The sequence below is a fragment of the Aedes aegypti genome, chromosome 1 (assembly GCF_002204515.2).
Source record: "Aedes aegypti strain LVP_AGWG chromosome 1, AaegL5.0 Primary Assembly, whole genome shotgun sequence".
Taxonomy (NCBI): Eukaryota; Metazoa; Arthropoda; class Insecta; order Diptera; family Culicidae; genus Aedes; species Aedes aegypti.
In genome coordinates this window covers 135,613,014-135,632,984 of record NC_035107.1, presented here as the reverse complement: position 1 = coordinate 135,632,984, position 19,971 = coordinate 135,613,014, and the positions used below count along the sequence as shown (strand labels likewise).

The 19,971-nt window shown below is 37.3% G+C and overlaps 2 protein-coding genes across 2 annotated transcripts in view; one reads left to right on the top strand and one right to left on the bottom strand.

Moving 5' to 3' along the window:
• The first annotated feature begins 170 nt into the window (after nucleotides 1-170).
• LOC5564038 (aladin) lies at nucleotides 171-9,906 on the top strand. The gene is made up of 3 exons (XM_001648316.2): nucleotides 171-410; nucleotides 8,017-8,736; nucleotides 9,241-9,906. The coding sequence occupies exons 1-3, from the start codon at nucleotides 291-293 to the stop codon at nucleotides 9,838-9,840; spliced, it is 1,440 nt and encodes a 479-aa protein (XP_001648366.2). The 5' UTR covers nucleotides 171-290; the 3' UTR covers nucleotides 9,841-9,906.
• Nucleotides 9,871-19,971, bottom strand: part of LOC5564048 (maestro heat-like repeat-containing protein family member 1) — a 36,439-nt gene continuing 26,338 nt past the window's right edge. The window contains exons 6-9 of the mRNA XM_021848201.1: nucleotides 12,388-13,579; nucleotides 12,191-12,325; nucleotides 12,026-12,128; nucleotides 9,871-10,223 (exon numbers count right to left, since the gene is read on the bottom strand). Coding sequence (XP_021703893.1) covers nucleotides 10,084-10,223; nucleotides 12,026-12,128; nucleotides 12,191-12,325; nucleotides 12,388-13,579 — 1,570 coding nt within the window. The 3' untranslated portion in view covers nucleotides 9,871-10,083. The remainder of the gene's footprint in view (nucleotides 10,224-12,025; nucleotides 12,129-12,190; nucleotides 12,326-12,387; nucleotides 13,580-19,971) is intronic.

Here is a 19,971-nt window from a genome sequence, read left to right as displayed (position 1 = left end):
CTCGAAGAACGCAAAGAATAAGCATAAAAGATTGGACAACAAGTGTCAGTTAAGATTTTGTTTTCAAAAACCGGTTTTTCGGATTCAAAGTCTTGTGAAAACCGGCAAGGTAATGTGCGTGGCCCCCTGCTTGTTAGAGTTCGAACTAGTTTTGACATTGCGCCAACAACAACAAAAACACAACACAAAACGGTCATCTGCGTGCTGCCGGCGCCAAGAATTCAGCGAAAGGAACTTAATTTTGTGAGTTTAATTCGGTAGAAATAGGGACAAGAATCGTACCGGAAGTGATGGCAGCCTTGGACACGTTCCCGGAACTTCCGCAGCCTGGAGAGATATCGATCTGTGAGCGAAACGGACGCATTTGCTCGCTACCCATCAACGAGGTCGATGCATCTAGCTCTTGTAATGTAAGTATAATAGGACTTCATATGCTTTGGTGATTGACTGCCGGTGGATGCATAAGTGTCCTTTGTGGATATTTTTTTAAAGATTTTGTCCCTAAACATGTATTTTCATAATAATGTAATATGTAATAAAAACAAATTATCTATAACGTGGTCACACTATCATGGGTCTTTTTGATTTGAATTTCATGCAGGCAATGGACATGCCCTATATCAACTGCAGCGATTTGCAGTAGACAGGATGTCCCGGGCCCGATCTATCTGACAAGCCAATCGAGCCCGCTGTCACGATAGAAGATGGTGTCTCCATCATGTCGATAGCCTGATTTCATGTGAAACAGAGTGACTGATAATCGTGACTAGGTGACCCATAATAGTGTGACCACAGTGCGCATCGTACCTTCCTGCTGTGCGTACACGAATTCTCTCTGCTCTTGGAAGTTTTCCTTTAAAAACTACCTAAAGCAATAAAACAGTACTTTTTAGTGCAACTAAAACAGTACTTTTCAGTACTATTTTTTCTATTATTGATCCCTTTACGATCCTTGTTTGGACCCGTGCCTTCGATTTTTCGGCGGACCCTAGCGGTGGTTATCCTTGTTGGACACTGTCTTGGGGGAAAAAAAAAACTCTTAGGAGGTCTCGTCTAGGTCTAGGCACAGACAAACAGACATAATACTCTAATTATTTTCATCGCACAGCAGAATAGCGCCCAATTATAATATTTTTTAGTTGGCCAACTGGCCACTCGTGGCGCGCGCATCGCTTTTGTTCGAGTTTGTCGTTTGCTCACTACCGCCACCTAGTTCACGGTTGGCCAAATAAAGTATTTTTAGCTTTGGGCCTAAATGTTCACGTGACTATGTTTTAAATTGATAATTGTTCAAGCTGTTACGTCTGTTTGTAACTCTTATGACACTTAACACTTATGGGATCCTCCACTATAGGATCAGTGAAAACGGCACTACCTCAACTATAGGAACACCCCCAACTAAGGGAACACTTACCCTAATGTTGATAATTTCATCGAAATGAGCAATCAGTTCGATGCTCTCACCAAATAAGAGCAGCCTCTAGCCCAGGCTCTTTGATTCAAGTGAAGAAACAAAGAGTGCCGCCTATCGTGGTCCGTTGTTCCGTTTTTTTTTTGGGGGATTTAGGCAGGAGATCTTGAATTCCATTAGGAGAATCAAGGTCTCCTTCCAAATCGCAAAGAAAGGTTTCGCGTTTTACCGGAAACTCTTAAAGATCGCGAACTTCTTCTCAAACATCTTGAAGAGAAGAAGCACAAATTCTTTACTAATGATGACAAAACTGAACGTTTGTTCAAAGTCGTCTTGAAAGGTCTTTAAAGTGACTATAAGTCACCTGAAGAGATCAAAAATGGAATAAATTATTTACTTGGATTTTCCCCAGTCCAAGTAATCAGTATGAAAAAAGAACAAAAAATTGACGCATGGATGCTAAATGCATGATTTGCGGAGGTTCTTCTCACGCTAAGGGCGTCTGTCCAGTGAAGGAAGATACCACCAAGTTTATATGCTCGAATTGCGGGGGCAATCATAAGTCAAATTGTTGGGATTGCCCTTTGCGTAGGCAAGTCGTCGAGGTTCGTGCCAGGCAGAGGAAAGATAATATCCGTTACGATAACGGTCGTTTCCGGAATTTCCCTGGTAGAGTATCGAACAATGCTCATTTTTCAGTTAACGATCGCTTGATTAGGAATCATACCCATTAGGAAGATCATAATCATGCTCATTCACAAACTAATTTTAATCCGTCGGATAGCCGTTCGAATCTTTTAATTTCGAATTCGAAAAACCAAGGCAAATCCTTTACCGATATCGTAGCAGGTAATTTGAACTCCTCCCCTATTCATACTATGAATACCCACTCTAATTGTTTCAAATCAAATGGAAAATACCCTGCCGCCACATAAAACTTCTACTCCGCCTCTTTGTCTACCGAAAATTCTAATGGGAAATCATCAGATAATGTACCCACTTCAAGTGATATGTCTGGCTCTGATTTTGATTTTCTAACTGAGCAATTGAATCTAATGATTGATGCTATGTTCAAAGCCACCACTATGACTCAAGCAGTCCAAGTCGGTGTAAAATTTACTAAGGTACCGCGGGGCAAGTGGGTAAATGGGGTAAGTGAAAATAATCGGTATATTTAACTGAATATGTAAATTAACGTTTTAAACTCATGCGATGTAAATGTAAATTAACGTTTTAAACATTCGAGGCCATTGAGAACCTTACGATAGGTAAGAGAATTCTGAGATTTTTCAGCCATTTTTTCATAATAGAGCGAAAGATTGTTAACCTGTCAATTATCACTCCGTAACAAGTTGGCGGCGTGCAATCTTATTTTAATATTTTCAGAGGAAAAAAGTTGCGGAAAACAACTTTCTGTACCACTTCTAAGTTGTCCTCTCTGACAGTTTTAAACTGCAATAAAAAAAGTTTCAGAATTGATACGACATAGAACTAAAAATAACTAAATTGAAACACCGTCAATTTTCTAATCACGTGGGGCAAGTGAAAAGTTTCTTATTAGAGATCGAATTTGTGTTTTCTCTTTAGGTAGCTATAAGTATACAAGGTTCACAACTATCATAGAACAACAGAACGTGCTGATAATTCAAGAAACACTATACTCAAAGTGTGAAAAGCTATTATCATGGCCAAATCATGGAACTTCTCTAAAAAAAAGCTTGCCAAATATTACGTTATTAATATATTTACTGTATACAGCCGATTGAAAGGAAGACGTTGATTGAAAAGTTCCAATATAAGAGAACGCACGTAAATCTCGTGGAATGCCTATGCAAAGCTAGTTCCAAATATAAAAAATTGGTTATAGGTGTATCCACATACCAAAGTTTCTAAATACTTTATTGAAGGATTCCGTTCGATTTCTCCCGAAGAGTTATCCGACATCATATCCGATTTTCTTAACAAATAACAAGCGGTGTAAATTCTACAGAGCAGAAATGCAATTACTGTCCCATGATGTAAGAAATAACATTGGAAATGTTCCAGTTATAATTTTGTCGAATCATTTGAACAAACATAACTGAACAGAAGAAAATTCAAGTAAAAGGAATAAAATTTTCTTTGTTTACATGTTACTTATATTATTGTTCATTGCGACGCCTTAACAAATGTTAAAAGTAGTGATCCTTTATAGAGAGATAAGCGGAAGTAAAATTGAATGATTTGGCAACAGACCAGCAGTGCTGATTTTGCTCGGCGTCGAGAATAATATTGTAACACGGACATGACTTCCTCATTGCTATAAAGTGTATTTTGTTTCGTTATAGATATTTGAGCTAAATATCAAAACTAATAAACAGCCGAAAAAATCAAAAACCAAAAATCGCATTGACAAAAATTCAAAAAATTAAAACATTTCATTGTTTTGCTTCATGCAAAGTTACTTTTACTGAAATAATTTCAAGCGGATTACATTACTCCTCAAGAAAAGTTCAAAACAAACATAACGCATGTTCGTTTGGCTCACACTTTGACAGTTCTCGCTGCTCGATTGGCTCACACTTTGACAGAAATGTCAGCTTCCGCAAATCCGACTTATAAAGGATTTCTAGTTAAAAGTAATAGAAATCGTGAATATAACTGTTAGTTTTTGAATTTATTGTTCAAAACAATGAACTTTTCACTTGCCCCACTTGAGGGGTAAGTGAAAAGTAAGGAGACGTTTTTCGAAAACTTTTTCTGTACTTTTTCTTCAATTTTTCATAAAAATAAATTTCAGCATACTGCTTATATTTGGTGGGAGTCAAGCTAAAAATATACACGACCTCATTTGTTTTAATTTAAAGTCTCTAGGATTTGAAGAATCCCAACTATGCTAAATCCATTACCCACTTGCCCCACGGAACCTTATCTTTTTTATATATTGATAAAATTGTAATCGGCTTTCTGTGCATCAACTATTATTCTTCAATGCTTTAAAAATATAAGATTTTAGAAAATGCTTTTAGTTGAAGGGCTAAATAGTTTTTCTAAAAACTCCTAAGAAAAGCTGTTCGTCAAAGTTTAACATTATTTTTCGTAAAACAAAAATCTAATTTTTATGAATAAATTGTATGCTTGTATCTTTTACTATCCTACTAAAGATATAGCTTTAAAAAAATAATTATGTTCCATCATTCTCTGACATTAGGTAACTTTAGTGATTTATCCATTTATGGTCAAATTTGTTGATACACCATCCTTTCACTCCCCCAGAAAAGTAAAAAGCGTGTTCAAAACTAGTTTAGATTACAAAAAAAAAACTATATTTGTATAAACGAGAGCTAAATCATGAGTTTAAACCACAGTCTTAAGTATACATTTTACTCTTTATGGTAAGTTTACTAAAAAGTCTCATACTTTTAAAATCATGTACTCATATTTATCGATCTACTGCATATTGTTAACGGTTTTCTTCGAATATTTCAATTGGTAATCTCAGAATAACATATTATGAAAACAATATGTGGAAAATAAAATCGATTTTATTACAGCAGTGTTGCCAATTTTGGTGATTGTCAATGTACTTCGAAAGGTTTTCTAAGAATTTTTATTCAATCAAATTTGAATTCGTGATTATAGACGATGATCTTAAACTCTTGATCCCTCTTAAAAACGTGAGAAGAAGGCAATTTCAACGCACTCGCGATCCTACTATGAAAATTATAAGGCAGGATTTGCAGAAAGAAATCAAGAAACGTTTTGCACATTAAGAAACAAAAATTTTGAAAATAAAATTTCTTAATTGGACCCTGGCTCTAAGCCCTTTTGGAAATTATCTAAAATTTTCAAAAAAAAACCTCAGAAGCCAATACCGACATTGAAAGAGGAAAACAAATTATTACTAACTAATTGCGAAAAAGCTTAAAAACTTGCTATGCAGTTTGAAAGCGCGCACAATTTTAGTTTAGGACTTACTAGCCCAATTGAAAATCAAGTTACTCAGGACTTCGAAAATATTCTAAATCAAGAGAACGTTTTAGAAATTCCTGGGAGACTGATTTGGAAGAAGTGAGAACTATTATTAAAAAATTCAAAAATATGAAAGCTCCTGGCGATGATGGAATTTTCTACATCCTCACCAAAAAACATCCAGAAAATAGCTTATCATTCTTAGTTGATATATTTAACAAATGTTTTCAATGAGCATATTTTCCTGACAAATGGAAAAAAATGCTAAGGTTGTACCAATTTTAAAACCAGACAAAAATCCTGCAGAAGCTTCTAGCTATCGTCTAATTAGTTTGCTTTCCTCCATCAGTAAACTTTTTGAAAAGGTAATTTTGAACAGAATGATGGTCTACATAAACGAAAATTCAATTTTTGCCAATGAACAGTTTGGATTCCGCCATGGACATTCGACCACTCATCAACTTTTACGTGTAACAAATTTGATCCGTTCCAACAAATCTGAAGGCTATTCTACTGGTCTTGCTCTTCTAGACATAGAAAAAGCATTCGACAGTGTTTTGCATGAAAGTTTGATCGTAAAATTAAAAAACTTTTATTTTCCAACATACTATGTTAGAATAATGCAAAGTTATCTGTCAAATCGTACACTTCAGGTTAATTATCAGAACTCCAAATCTGTAAGACTTCCTGTAAGAGCTGGTGTTTTGGGACCAATATTATACAATATTTTCCCATCAGGCTTACCTGAGTTACCTCAGGGATGTCAAAAATCCTTGTTTGCGGATGACACAGGCCTCTCCGCCAAAGGACGAAGTCTTCGTGTCATCTGTTGTTGATTGCAAACAAGTTTGGATATTTTTTCTTCATTCTTGCGAAAATGGAAGATTTCTCCAAATGCTTCCAAAACTCAACTAATAATATTCCCACATAAACCAAAAGCTCTTTATTTGAAAACATAAACCAAAAGCTCTTTATTTGAAACCTTCAAGTAGACATGTTGTCACGATGAGAGGGGTTCCAATAAATTGGTCAGATGAAGTAAAGTATCTAGGGCTCATTGTAGATAAGAATTTACCTTTCAAAAATAACATTGAGGTTGAATGCCAAATGTAAAAAATATGTAAAATGTCTCAATCCCCTTATTAATAGAAAATCAAAACTTTGTCTTAAGAACAAGCTTTTGATATTCAAACAAATTTTCAGGCCAGCCATGTTGTAATACCAGGAAGATAGCTCTGCAGAGAATTAAAAATTAAATTTTGAAAATGATTCTGGAGCTTCCCCTTGGCATACTGCCCTGAATCGCAAGTCTTTCCCATCTGTATTTCGTCAAAATTGCTTTCAGCTGCACTAATGAGTTCATATCATTTGTTCGGACAAAATAGGAAAAAACAACAAGTCAAATTATCCCATAATGAAAAGTAATCGCATATCAGTCTCACTACAGTTTTCCGCATCGTGTAACACAAAAATGAACCGTGTTTTGATCATTTTTATATTTTTCTCGTAAAGATATCGTAGTGAAAAGCAAATTGTGAAAGTTTCATTAGGATTTGAACATTTTTAATCCTGTGGAATTTTCTGAATATTCGTATAGAAAACGAGTTTAGAAACTTCAAAGGCCATTTTCTCAATGCCTACTTTTTACAGATGGGACTGACTTGCGATTCTGCCGTGAGTGCCAATGAGTTACATAGAATATCCAATATTGAAACATTGGAACAAATGTCAAATAAAATAATTAATAATTTCAGGCAAAAATCGTTACAATTGTCTATTGCCACGATTAATGCGGTATACATTTAGGTTAAGTTAGGTTAAGTAAATAAAAACGTGTTTTTTTCTCTTATAAGCAGGTGAAATCAACTTACCTGTAAAAAATCTGAACTGCTACGGCAAATGAAATGTAATATGTTGTTATCAAAATGTTAATAAAATCTTAAATTTGTTTTACCAAATTATGATGATAAAGTTGTCTAATAACACAGAACACCTAGATATAGAGAAAGAATGTAATGTTTGGAATGATACTAATAAATAAATTTAAAAAAAATAGTGACACCACTACTGAAAAGTACCGAAACTGCCCATATTGCCCCGAATGACCCTTTCAAATTCCATCATTTTAGAGTGATGATGTTTGACTGTTAGAATGTTATTTAAAATTAAGTATTTTTGCACGGAGTGTTTACAAATTCTAAATACTTTAAAGTGGAGTGAAAAAAATTGAATTTTTAGATTTATGAGACAATTACACAACCAAAAATAGGGTGCTCATATCATCCCATCGGTAAAAAATCGATTCAAAAAATGATAAATTTTTAAAAATTATTCATTTATTCGTGAACTTTACAAGACAAGGCGTATTATGCGGATCTAGTGTATTGATCTAAAAATTGTTGTAAATCATGCAAAAATCCGGAGATTCCATAATGTTTTCAGCACTTTTGCTTAAGGTGGCCAAACTGCCCACTTTCCCTACACTACATTTGCACTAAGAACGCGATTTTTGCAAATGTAGTTTTGTAACATGGGATGGGACTGTTAAGCGTCCACCGTCAGTGCAGTTGTTAAGATTATCGACTATTCTGGTCAATGTAAAATTATTCAATAAAATTAAACTTATGCATTTAACACATACCTATTTCTTGTAGCAACTCTTATCGTACCCCGAAATCAACATCGGACGTGAGCTGTTCCACCATGCGGCTGTCCACCTGCGAGAGGATCACCGAACGCTTATGGTACCGGTCGACGAAACCTTAATCAAACGTATCACGCGCACCTTTTTCGAGGAGGGAGCAGTCGAAGCCTTGAAGGAAGCAGCCAACAGCGGTAGCCACCAGTACAATCCAATAGTGGGTTCCTTGTCGCGATATCTGCTGACCCTGATCGGAGTTGGGAACCGAGTCAAATTCTTCTTCAAGCCACATCTGAAGGAACGTGGCGTTGACTGCGTGGGGAAGTATACGCAAACGAAAGATTGGGCCAAAAGTGCCATTCGATGTATCCGGTGGCATCCGAATTGCTTTAAAGTAGCCATTGCGGCCTCGGACGATAGCATTCGGGTTTACAGCGACGAACCGACCATTGTTCCAGTGTTGAAAAGTGGTCTGCAAAAGTCGGTTACATCGTTGGCATGGCGACCTTATACGGCCGGGGAATTGGCCGTGGGGTGCCAAAATGGCACTCTTGTGTGGAACGTCGATCCGAACAGTTTGATAACCAGACCGTTGTCACAGGCCGTCCAACTGAGACATGGCAACCACTTCCCAGTGACTTCGGTGGAGTGGAGCCCTAACGGGTGTCTCTTGGCCACCGCCAGTATCAACGACTCAAACGTTCTAATCTGGGACGTGGATCAAAATAGGCAGGTGCGTATATAGCAAAAGTTCAAGAAAAAATATTGATAAGGGATACCGCCATACATGGAGTGATGCATGTCCTTGGATGATGTCTACAAAATTACACCTTTGTATAGGTAGAAAAATCATGTTTGAGACAATCTATTAATTACAAAAGTGATTTGAGGTGAGATTGTTTAGATTCCGAAGAATTTATTTTGTATTTTCATACAAAAAATCTTATCATGGAACCCTTTCTACATGTTATGCTCTATTGAATGGTATCATGGGCATAAAATCATGTTTTTTTTTTTCACAATAATCAATTCACAGCCTTTCGTTTATTTTGGTGTCATTTTTGGTCAATTGACACGGTAAAGAACCAGACAAGAAATAGAGATCTGGAATCTGTTTAAAAAAAACTTTCTGCAACCTCTAAGCGGCACTACTAAAGAAGTTCCATACAAAATGTTAAAAATGCCCAATACATACATATTAAGAAGGTCAACTACTTACCGTGCATTTCAATTTCAGGTACCGCTCCGTCGTGTAGGCCCACCCTGTGCCTTACTCTCGTGGTCTCCAACTGGATCTCGACTGTGTTCCACGACGGTCTCGAATGTTTTCCGTGTATGGCAAACTGACAAATGGACTCCGGACCGTTGGACGGTCAACCATGGTACCATCCAATCAGTGGTTTGGTCCAAAAGCGGATCCCATCTCCTGTTTGTCACAACGGAGGACTGTTTCCTATACAATTTGGGCTTTGTTGAAGATGAAGTGTTCACGTCTACATTTACGCCAAAGTCGGCGCTGCCCATTGCTGACCTATCGAAAATTCCCATTGGTCAAACCGAGGTTGGAGGTCATCCTCAAGCACTGGCTTGGTGTCCGCAGAACCAGTACCTGGCAATCACATTTAAAGAAACGCCATCAATTGCAATTTTCAATACGGTGGTAAATCGTAGCCAGTTGAGCATTACACCATCGTGTTTCATCACTGGCATTGGTATCGAAAGTGCATCGTGTATAAGCTTCCAGGAAAACCTCGGACGGCGATCGAGTGACAAGATGAAAACTGTACTGACTATCGGCTGGTCCAGCGGCAGGATACAATATTTTCCATTTGTTTAATGGCTTTCTTTCTGATTAATTTGTTCTGTCTTTTTGTTTAATAAATGATTCATATTCCGTATAAAATATTGACCAGTATATGTCTCGAACATTATCACGAGCCCTCTTATAAAGCATTTCTTCAGCATAAAGTTTTGATTAAGCACGTTTCTACCTTACGGATTGATGATCTGAATAAATACAACAGATGAAAATACAAAGATCATTCACACCTCTAGCTAGCGATCCGGCGAAGAAAGTTGTCTAACATTCACCATAAATATAGCCCAGCCCTTCAGCAGCCTTTGTCTTCACACCGGCATCCTCGTCCTTCAGTAGAAGAGAAATTTTATGCCCCACGGCGTCAACCTGGTATGTCGATTTATGCTGGGTGTGTAGTAAACCTGGAAACAATGATATTCATCAATTAATTTCACATTTCGATCAGATAACACGCCAGAAAAGACGATCATGATATGGCGATTATAAAGTCTCTTGAATTTTATAAAGCTCGTTGTCGTAATCATTATTGTTTTGCTGACTTGTGGTTTTCTAGATAATCGGGTGGATAAGATTATGGATAAAGATTGGACTCGGAAAAACTGCGACACTTTGTTTTGGGTGTAACTTTTTATCGCTTAGGTAAAAATTAATGAAATATTGGGTAATACTAGTTTAGAGTGTTATGTTTATGGGCCTCTGTATGCTACACGGAGAAATCAGAATACCCAAAAAATAAGTTCTTTTTACTCAAATTTTGGTAAACTGCATTTAGTTTTTACCCACGGTTGGGTTGTTTTGTTTCTCTCGCAACAGCAATGTTGTCAAAAACAGAGAGAGACGCACCGACCCAGCGTCGAAGTTCAAAAGAATAAGCCAAATTTTGGGTTCTTTCGAGTTTACCTAATGTTAAGTTAAGTAGATGAAAAACCCGAATTTAATACTATACCATTTAATTCCACTAGAGTTTGTATCCTTTGACAGATACGCGTATTTCGACCTCAACTGTAAGGCCGTCTTCAGTGTCGTGTATTAATCACTCTGCCGCGTGTCTGCCGCAGTCTGTCGTGAATAAATGTCACTCTGCCGTAGGGACGTTCCGATATATCGAATCATTTTGACCAACCGATTCCTTTTTGCAGTTCGTGAACGTTCACTTTAATGTTTTTACGTTATGCAAAATTTTCTACCAATAGTTCAAAGTATAAGAATTATCATAGTGATAAAAAAATGTTGGAAAATATAATTTTACTTTCGGTTTTCCGTATGACTTTCTTCCGATATTTTTTGTTTCGATATATCGAAAGAAAAAAATATCGAAAGGATTCCAAAACACAAAGTTCTATATTGTGGCGTTGGTGTTACTTATTTTAATGCTTTTTAACGCTTATGATGAGCATTATTCATTACTATATTGGATTGAAATATTAGTTCTGCCAAACATATCGATTTGAGAAGTCACGAGCAGGAAAAAGAAACTAGTTGATGAAACTGATTCGATATATCGGAACGTCCCTACTCTGCAGCGAGCAGTTTTTTGAACAGTTTCATTATTACGCCGGTCTAATCGATGGCAAGTATTACTTGACCGTGTAACAGCTATCGTATCACTTCAGCGGTAACCAGCAGCATTCCGTGAACGTTTTGCGCGGCTACACTGGTTAGTGACGATGATCTTCAGCAGTCTCCAGCCTCTATTATGTAGCCTCTATACGACTTCGTAATCAGATAAGTCCACATCATCCAATTTTGAGAAGTTCAATCGGTGGTAGATCCTCCTAAACGGTCTTCACATAAACGAATACCGCCGACTTGTGGGGCAAGTGAAAAGTAAGGATACGTTTTTCAAAAACTTGTTCTGTACTTTTTTCTTCAATTTTACATGAAAATAAGTTTCAGCATGCTGCTTATATTTGGTGGGAGTCAAGCTGAAAAATATACACGACCTCATTTGTTTTAATTTAAAGTCTCTAGGATTTGAAGAATCCCAACTATGCGAAATCCATTACCCACTTGCCCCACGGTACCTTACCACCTTTATGATGACACCACGCACACCGAAGCACTCGCTTTGCTACTTTCGTTCACTTTTTTTTTTTTATTTAGAATGATGTGAACGGAACGGCCATCCTTCTGGTTTTGAACGTGATTAACACAGATTATCGAAAGACGTACATAAATATATGCCATTGGAACCATCACCTACCTATTAAAATTACAGCGTTTCCCCGTATTTCTGGCCACTGACTTCGCAAGAATGGAAGGCAGGCATCGATGAAATCATTCACTGATTCTGGCAGCTCTTCACCCTGTAAATTACAGTTATCGTTGATGAACAATGATGTAACGCAAATTATGAATTGTGACTTACAATATGCTTCACGAAATCCTTAATGAAATTCCCATACTGCAACTGACCGTGTTCCAGGAGGTGATTTTGAGCCAACTGATTCATCTTTTCAGTTTCCAGTAATGCACACACATTTTTCAAGGTAATTTTGCAAGCCTGGAAAGAAACGCTTTCATTTAGAGAATTTGTTGAAACCCGCATTTGGAAAATGACCTCACCCTTGCGATTAGGTTATTTTCTTCACTCAAGTGCAACAGTAGTGAGCACAAATTTCCTTTCAGTTGTTCCTTGAGAGACTCCGAAACAAGAGTTTCGTCCGAATCGGTGGATCCATTGATCTGCTGTTGCTGTGCTAGGGTTGCTTTCTGATGACAAAGGTCCCCAAACAGCAGAATGGCCGATTCCCGCAACTCCGTTGAAGCATTCTCGAAAAACGGTTTGATCCGAATGGCCAGCGATACCTGGAACATTTGGAACTTGTCTTGTGGAAGGGCTTGCAGTATTTTGGAAAGTCCTCGCATGCTTTCCAAGGGGATGTTGATAAAGCAGTTCTTGTTGTAGTCATCGATTCCCTTGAGCAGTGCCGTCAGACACATTTCGGAGTACTTGTCGATATCGTGCTCCGTGAGATTGCATAGATAGGCCATTCCGCGAATGCTAAGGCCTCGTACTAGAGGATTCGGATCGTTGAGAGAAGAATTGAGATGAAGCATAATGACTGATGATATCTCGCCGCATGGTTTCAACGGAACTAGGTGAGAGTAGAAACCGGTAGATGCAATCCTTTGCGTATCATAAGGACTGCTCACGTATTTACTCAACGTGGTAACGATTTGCTTCATGGTAGTTGAATTGATGCCTACTTCACTCGCTGTTGCCACGCTTAAAGGCGTTAGAATTTCAATGAAACTATTCAGATCGGTACTGGAAGCTAAGTCGGGGCATATGCAAAGTACGTTGGATATTTGCTGCATTTCCAATGTGTCCAGGAAAGTCTTAAATGTGTCCAAAGCGATCTGACACGGATTCATTCTCGCATCTTTGATGATAGATTTCCCACGTTTGACGCTTTTGGGAATGGTTACATTTGATCCCTCTTGAGGAATCGAATGGTTGCACGGTGGAAGTAGATTTATGTAGGTCGCTAACGTTGAAAGAAGCATACAGAAGATTTCCGTAAATCTTGCCTTCAGCTCCGATTTTATATCGTGACATTTGAAAATTTCATAGAAAACGCAAATGATTGAAAACGGCATAAGTGTGACTGCTTTCTGGGCATCATCACGAGGGTTTTCCTGGTGTTGTTGCTCGTAGAGGCAAGATGTGGTGACGGCTCCAATAAAGTTATCCAATATTATACCGGTCAATTCTGCATCCAATGTTATTATGCGCCAGTAGTCTATAACATTTCTGAAAAAAATGCATAATAATAATAATAATAATAAATTAACAACTTCCGAAAAGCTAAACATTACATACATTACATACATAATATTATAGTTTGCAATTGGATTAAGGTGAAACTCCGTTAAATCCACAAATTACAATGTAAATGTAGTGGTAGGCACAACATTATTCTCTTATTTCCTTGTAGTAGTGAAATAAAAATCAAATGTACATCGTTGCCAGTGATCGTTGTTATTACATTTGTAGTCAGCGTTTTTTTTCAATTCGTTTTCAATTTGCTGGGTGTCGTACATAACGATACTGTATCGATCCAACGATACTGACAACACTGCGACAGCGAAAGTGGACAAAAAATAGAAAAATAAAAAAAGTGAAATATTGTGTTAGCGTGATTGTTTTGACCACGGTTTTGCAAAGTTTTATGTTATTTCTCCCAGAAATTAACTGAAACGGTTTCTAAAATCTACAAAGGATCACGTGATTATTGAGCTGAAATCGAATTCAGGCTAACTTCTGCGTTCATGAGTTCTCTCATGGCGTAGAGGTAACGCGCCCTAACTAGAGATCAGGGAGTCGTGAGTTCGATTCTCACTGAGAAGACGTGTAACTTTTTCGCAAAACTTCACATCAATTTGTCCATTTAATCCAATTGCAAACTATATGTAATGTTTAGCTTTTCGGTAGTTGTTAAACTTCCACTCGGCTGATTAGCCGTAAACCACGATTCATAATTAAAAACAAGTAATAATAAATTGTTACTTCTGTGATAATATAAATGTTCACACTATGGTGATTCAAAACATCGCTATTGTATCTACACTGCTAATTCGGATGTAGTTCAGATTCTAAATGTCCAACCAAAATTTGATCTCCCTTCAGATGAAAACTGGGAGTGCACAAGCCTTTCAAAGTTTGAATGGTAAATTATATGGGAAAACAAAGTTATTCATTCAATCGGCCATAGTATATAGAAATGATTCTACCCCATTACCCCGAATGCCATTTCCCCGAATCCCAACACCCCGAATTCCATTACCCCGAATGTACCATTACCCCGAATTCCATCACCCCGAATGCTTTTTCCCCGAATTCACAATTATCTTGACATGATGATATTGATAACCTTTTCCCATGATTTTGGAATTCGGGGTAATGTCATTCGGGGTGATGGGTCGTTCGGGGTTTTGGAATTCGGGGTAATGGCGTTCGGGTTAATGGCATTCGGGGTGCTGGGATTCGGGGTAATGGGGTAGAATCATAGAAATATTTCCAATGCGTCTTTGAGTATTAGTATTGATACTGTTAGGTACGTTTTTAAGCTACACTTACTTGATGCGCCATAATTCGCGACTATGAATCCATTCAATTGCCTTGAACGTTGAGTGTCCTTAGGCCCCCTCGAAAGCAAATAGCCATCGTGTGCGCGATCTACCATGAAATCGACGGCCTCGTCCGGGTTCTCGGTTGAATATAATCTTTGTTTGTCGTTCTTCCGGCATACAGACAACGTGACCATCCCTGATCTACCAGCCATGTTTTATACGCTTGACAATATCTACCACTTTATATAATTGGTACAAACTCGTGATTCATCCGACGTTGCCAGATGCCGTCTTCTAATTTAAAACCAAGTATTGTTCGCATCACTTTTCGTTCGACAACACCAAAAGATCTCTGGCAGGATTTCTTCAATGTCCACGATTCATGGCAATATAGAGCAACTGTAAGGATCAATGTCGTGTATAACGCGATTTTTGTTCTCGTTAGCAGGCTACGCGACTTCAGCTGTAATACGCCGGTTTACCTCACGGGTAACAGCATTATCGCACGTCACAAGTATTCCAAGATTACACAATATCTTCCATCACTTCAAACTGTTCACCGTCTAACACCACCTCACAACCTCTAACACGTCTGGACGCACGCTTTGAAGTCGTCGCTTTCTCAAGAGCCTTCGACCCGTCTGGGTACCGAAAATTATACATTCTGTACTTTGTTCTGATCCGGTCCAGGAAAAAAACTTGTGCGAGCTCTGGGTTGCCACCTGTTCACGCAAAACGCGAACGGTGTGCAACATTTCAACCCTGATCAGTTCAGTCGTCGTTTTCAGCTTGTTGTTGATCCTGTCTATGTAATCCATTCCCCCCTATTCCCATTCATGTAAAACAACCACATAACTAACCTCGAGTCACCGCGAGTATTTCGGCTACCACCACTAACAAACACCCTTTCCTACCTGAACCACACACACACTACTTCACGCAACCCGACCGACCAGCTTGAGCTCTCCATCATCATACCACCCGGACCACCGATTGCAGCATCCAGTACATAAGACAGTGGAAATTTCCCACCGAAGCCATTTCACTGTGCATGCAATGAGTCCTTCTACCTGCAGCCTACTTAGGCCGATGGCATACCGAAAGAGAAGAGAAGTGAAGTGAAGTGTTGGCGAAAAGAGAAGAGAAGAGGTAAAAATGGTATGGCATATTGGGAGAGGTTTCGAAAGAGTTTCAATGCGCTCCGTGTTTTCATTGATTTTGTGCTTCGGCAGCAGCATGTTGCCTGCGACCAGAGAGAGAGCGCGCACGGCTGCTTTATTCGGTTTCTTCTCCTTTCCCATGTCCCATTCGCATCAACAGAGGCCTGTAAAGACGACTCTGTAGAATGTAGCAAGTTTGTTAAAATCATTTCTCATCAAGCAGGAAGACTGCTTCTCGATGGCGTGCGAAGAAAACCATTTAAATCACTAAGCATGTTTATTTTTCGTCATCATCCGCACTCAAGTCCGCTAGAAATTACAATGTAGGGCCGATACAACTTGGATGAAACAAGCAGAAATAGCAATTATAGGCTATCATTAAGAGTATACCCAGACAACCAGAAGTCGCATAACAGTTTACGAACTAAGTCGTTTATTTACACAAATTCCATCACACCCGCACTACATGGTGGTTAATATCGTTTGATCGATGAATTTCCTCGCATAAAACGCTATTTTATGAGTTCATAAGTACATTTCGTTTCGTTCCGTATACTCGTACAAAGTAAGTCGGATCAATCCATAGCAGCTGTCAAATCAACTTTGTTATCATAAATTAAGTCGCATAAGAGTACAGACTAGTTCGCTAGAAAATCTACACACTCGCATTGCATGTTATGTTTCATCATATAAAATATGCACGTATATCGCCTCCACTTTTGTACGTATAAGGCCTTTTCGCATCATCTTATACGTGAAACTTTGCGCATATAAGCATCGCATAACGCAAAAGGTGATTTCGTTATACGTACATTCTGGTTGTCTGGGTATACCATGACCCCACAGTTATGGATCAAATAGTGTGGAGTCCAACCTATAAAATTCAATAAAATCACATGGTAAACGTAATTTAAAAGCACGAATTGAATCGTTTCAAATTGGATCTTTATATAGTAAACTGTTTTGAATGTAATGTTTACATAGGATTGCATAAAAATTAAAAATTGTATCGGTTTCTGAAAACCATATTATGGATCAATTTTCATATTATGGATCAAATTGTGACATATTACGGATCAGTGCGCAAAATCAAGAGATTTTCAACTCAATGCATCTGTTTTGCTTGATTTGGCGAAAGTTAACAATGTGTCACATATTACTGCAAAAAAAAAATAGCAGTATTAGTGCTGGAAACAAGGGTAAAATGCCCTTTTTTGTGATACTGCATTGTAGTAACTGAGACATGAACTGTTTTCGCTCCATACCAAGTTTTCCACCCATTTTTGTCTGCTAAAAAACGAAATTGACAAACCTTGATGTTTTATTAGTTTTATCCTTAGTGCTTTTGTCTAAAAATGTCAAATCCAATGCTTAAAATGGCAGAAATCTACATTCTTTGGATGTGATCCATAACCGTGGTAAACAATCATTTCCTGGTCCATATTATGGATCACTAGTTAGAAGTGCTAATATTTGGTATTTAGAATCAACAATCAAGAAAAATGTTTTCCAAAGATGAATTCATACTGAATCGAAGCGAACAAGCATGTCTTATGCTATAACATTTGAATTTTACCACCTGTGGGAGCTTATGAATGCTGACGGCACTTCTTACAGAAAACGACCATATAATGATAGCTGTGTGGTACCAACTAAACATATGTCAAATACACCGTTATTTAGCGGTTGAATGTTGTGCTTAACATTAAAAATGGTAGAAGACAAATAGTATAACATGGGAAAAATATGTTTTACGTCAACGTTTATGTTTTAGGCAAGTTATTCGATGTTGAACGCCAAAGTGATCCGTCACTGTGGGTGATCCGTAACTGTGTGGGCATGGTACAACATAAAAATTGGAAAAAAATATAACAGATTAAATAAGTTGTTGTTAATCTGATTGAATACACGATTGACTACATTAATTAAATAACCAATGAATAGATTTTCGTGACATAGTTTTTAAATATGAACCACTATCACATATTATCAAAACAACTACTAAAAAGTTAAATTAATTAATTCAAGAGAACAAAAATAAATCAAAACAAATATGGTACTGGTTGTGTATAATGATGATAGCTATCAAGCCGACTGGTATATAAATGGAACATAAATTGACTCTAATCTGTTTACATTTCTTTCGAACAAAACTTGATATAAACAATACTCTTGAAACTTTAACGAATTCCATTGTTGAAGCCAGGAGCATTGCAGTTCCAAAATATGAAGTAAAATTTGAATACGTGATTATAGACTATGATGATAAACCGTCTTAAAAAACGTGAGGAGAAGGCAATTTCAACGCACTCGCGATACTGCTATGAAAATTATATGGCCGGATTTGCAGGAAGAAATCAAGAAACGTTTTTCTCAATTAAGAAACAAAAACTTTTGAAAATTAAATTTCTCAATTGTACCTTGGCTCTAAGCCCTTTTGGAAATTATCTAAAATTTTGAAAAAAAAAAAAAACCTCAGAAGCCAATACCGGCATTGGAATGTCCAATAGAAAATCAACTTCTTCAAAATAGACTTCGAAAATATTCTCAATCAAGAGAACGTTTTGGAAAATTCCTGGGATACTGATTTGGAAGAAATGAGTACTATTATTTAAAAATTCAAAAATATGAAATCTCCTGGCGATGATGGAATTTTTTACATCCTCATCAAGAAAATTACCGAAAGTAGCTTATCATTCTTAGTTGATATTTTTAACAAATGTTGTCAATTAGCATATTTGCCAGACAAATGAAAAAATGCTAGGGTTGTACCAATTTAAAAACAAGACACAAATCTTGCAGAAGCTTCTAGCTATCGTCCAATCAGTTTGCTTTCCTTCATCAGTAAACATTTTGAAAAAGTCATTTTGAACAGAATGATGGCCCACATTAACGAACATTCATTTTTTGCCAATGAACAGTTTGGATTCCACCATGGACATTCGACCACTCATCAACTTTTACGTGTAACAAATTTGATTCATTCCAACAAATCTGAAGGCTTTTCTACTGGTCTTGCTTATCTAGATATAGAAAAAGCATTCGACAGTATTTGGTACTGAAGGCTTGATCGTAAAATTAAAAAACTTTTATTTTACAACATACATTGTTAGAATAATTCAAAGTTATCTGTCAAACCGTACACTTAAGGTAAATTATCAGAACTCCAGGTCTCAAAGACTTCCTGTAAGAGCTGGTGTTCCCCAAGGCAGCATTTTGGGACCAATATTATACAATATTTTCACATCTGACTTACCTGAGTTAGCTCAGGGATGTCAAAAATCTTTGTTTGCGGATGACACAGGCCTCTCCGCCAAAAGACGAAGCCTGCGTGTCATCTGTAGTCGACTGCAAAAAAGTTTGGATATTTTTTCTTCATACTTGCAAAAATGGAAGATTTCTCCTAATGCTTCCAAAACTCATCTAATAGTATTCCCACATAAACCAAAAGCTCTTTATTTGAAACCTTCAAGTAGACATGTTGTCACGATGAGAGGGGTTCCAATAAATTGGTCAGATGAAGGTAAGTATCTAGGGCTCATGCTAGATAAGAATTTAACTTTCAAAAATCACATTGAGGGCATTCAAGTCAAATATAACAAATATGTAAATGTAAAATGTATCTATCCCATTATTAATAGAAAATAAAAACTTTGTCTTAAGAACAAGCTTTTGATATGCAAACAAATTTTCAGGCCAACCATGTTGTATGCTGTACCAATATGGACTAGCTGTTGTAATTGTAACCAGGAAAAAAGCTCTTCAGAGAATTTAAAATAAAATTTTGAAAATGATTCTGAAGCTTCCTCCCTTGTACATATAGTACTAATGAGTTACATAAAATATCCAGTGTTGAAATATTGGAACAAATGTCAAATAAAATAATTAATAATTTCAGACAAAAAAGTTACAA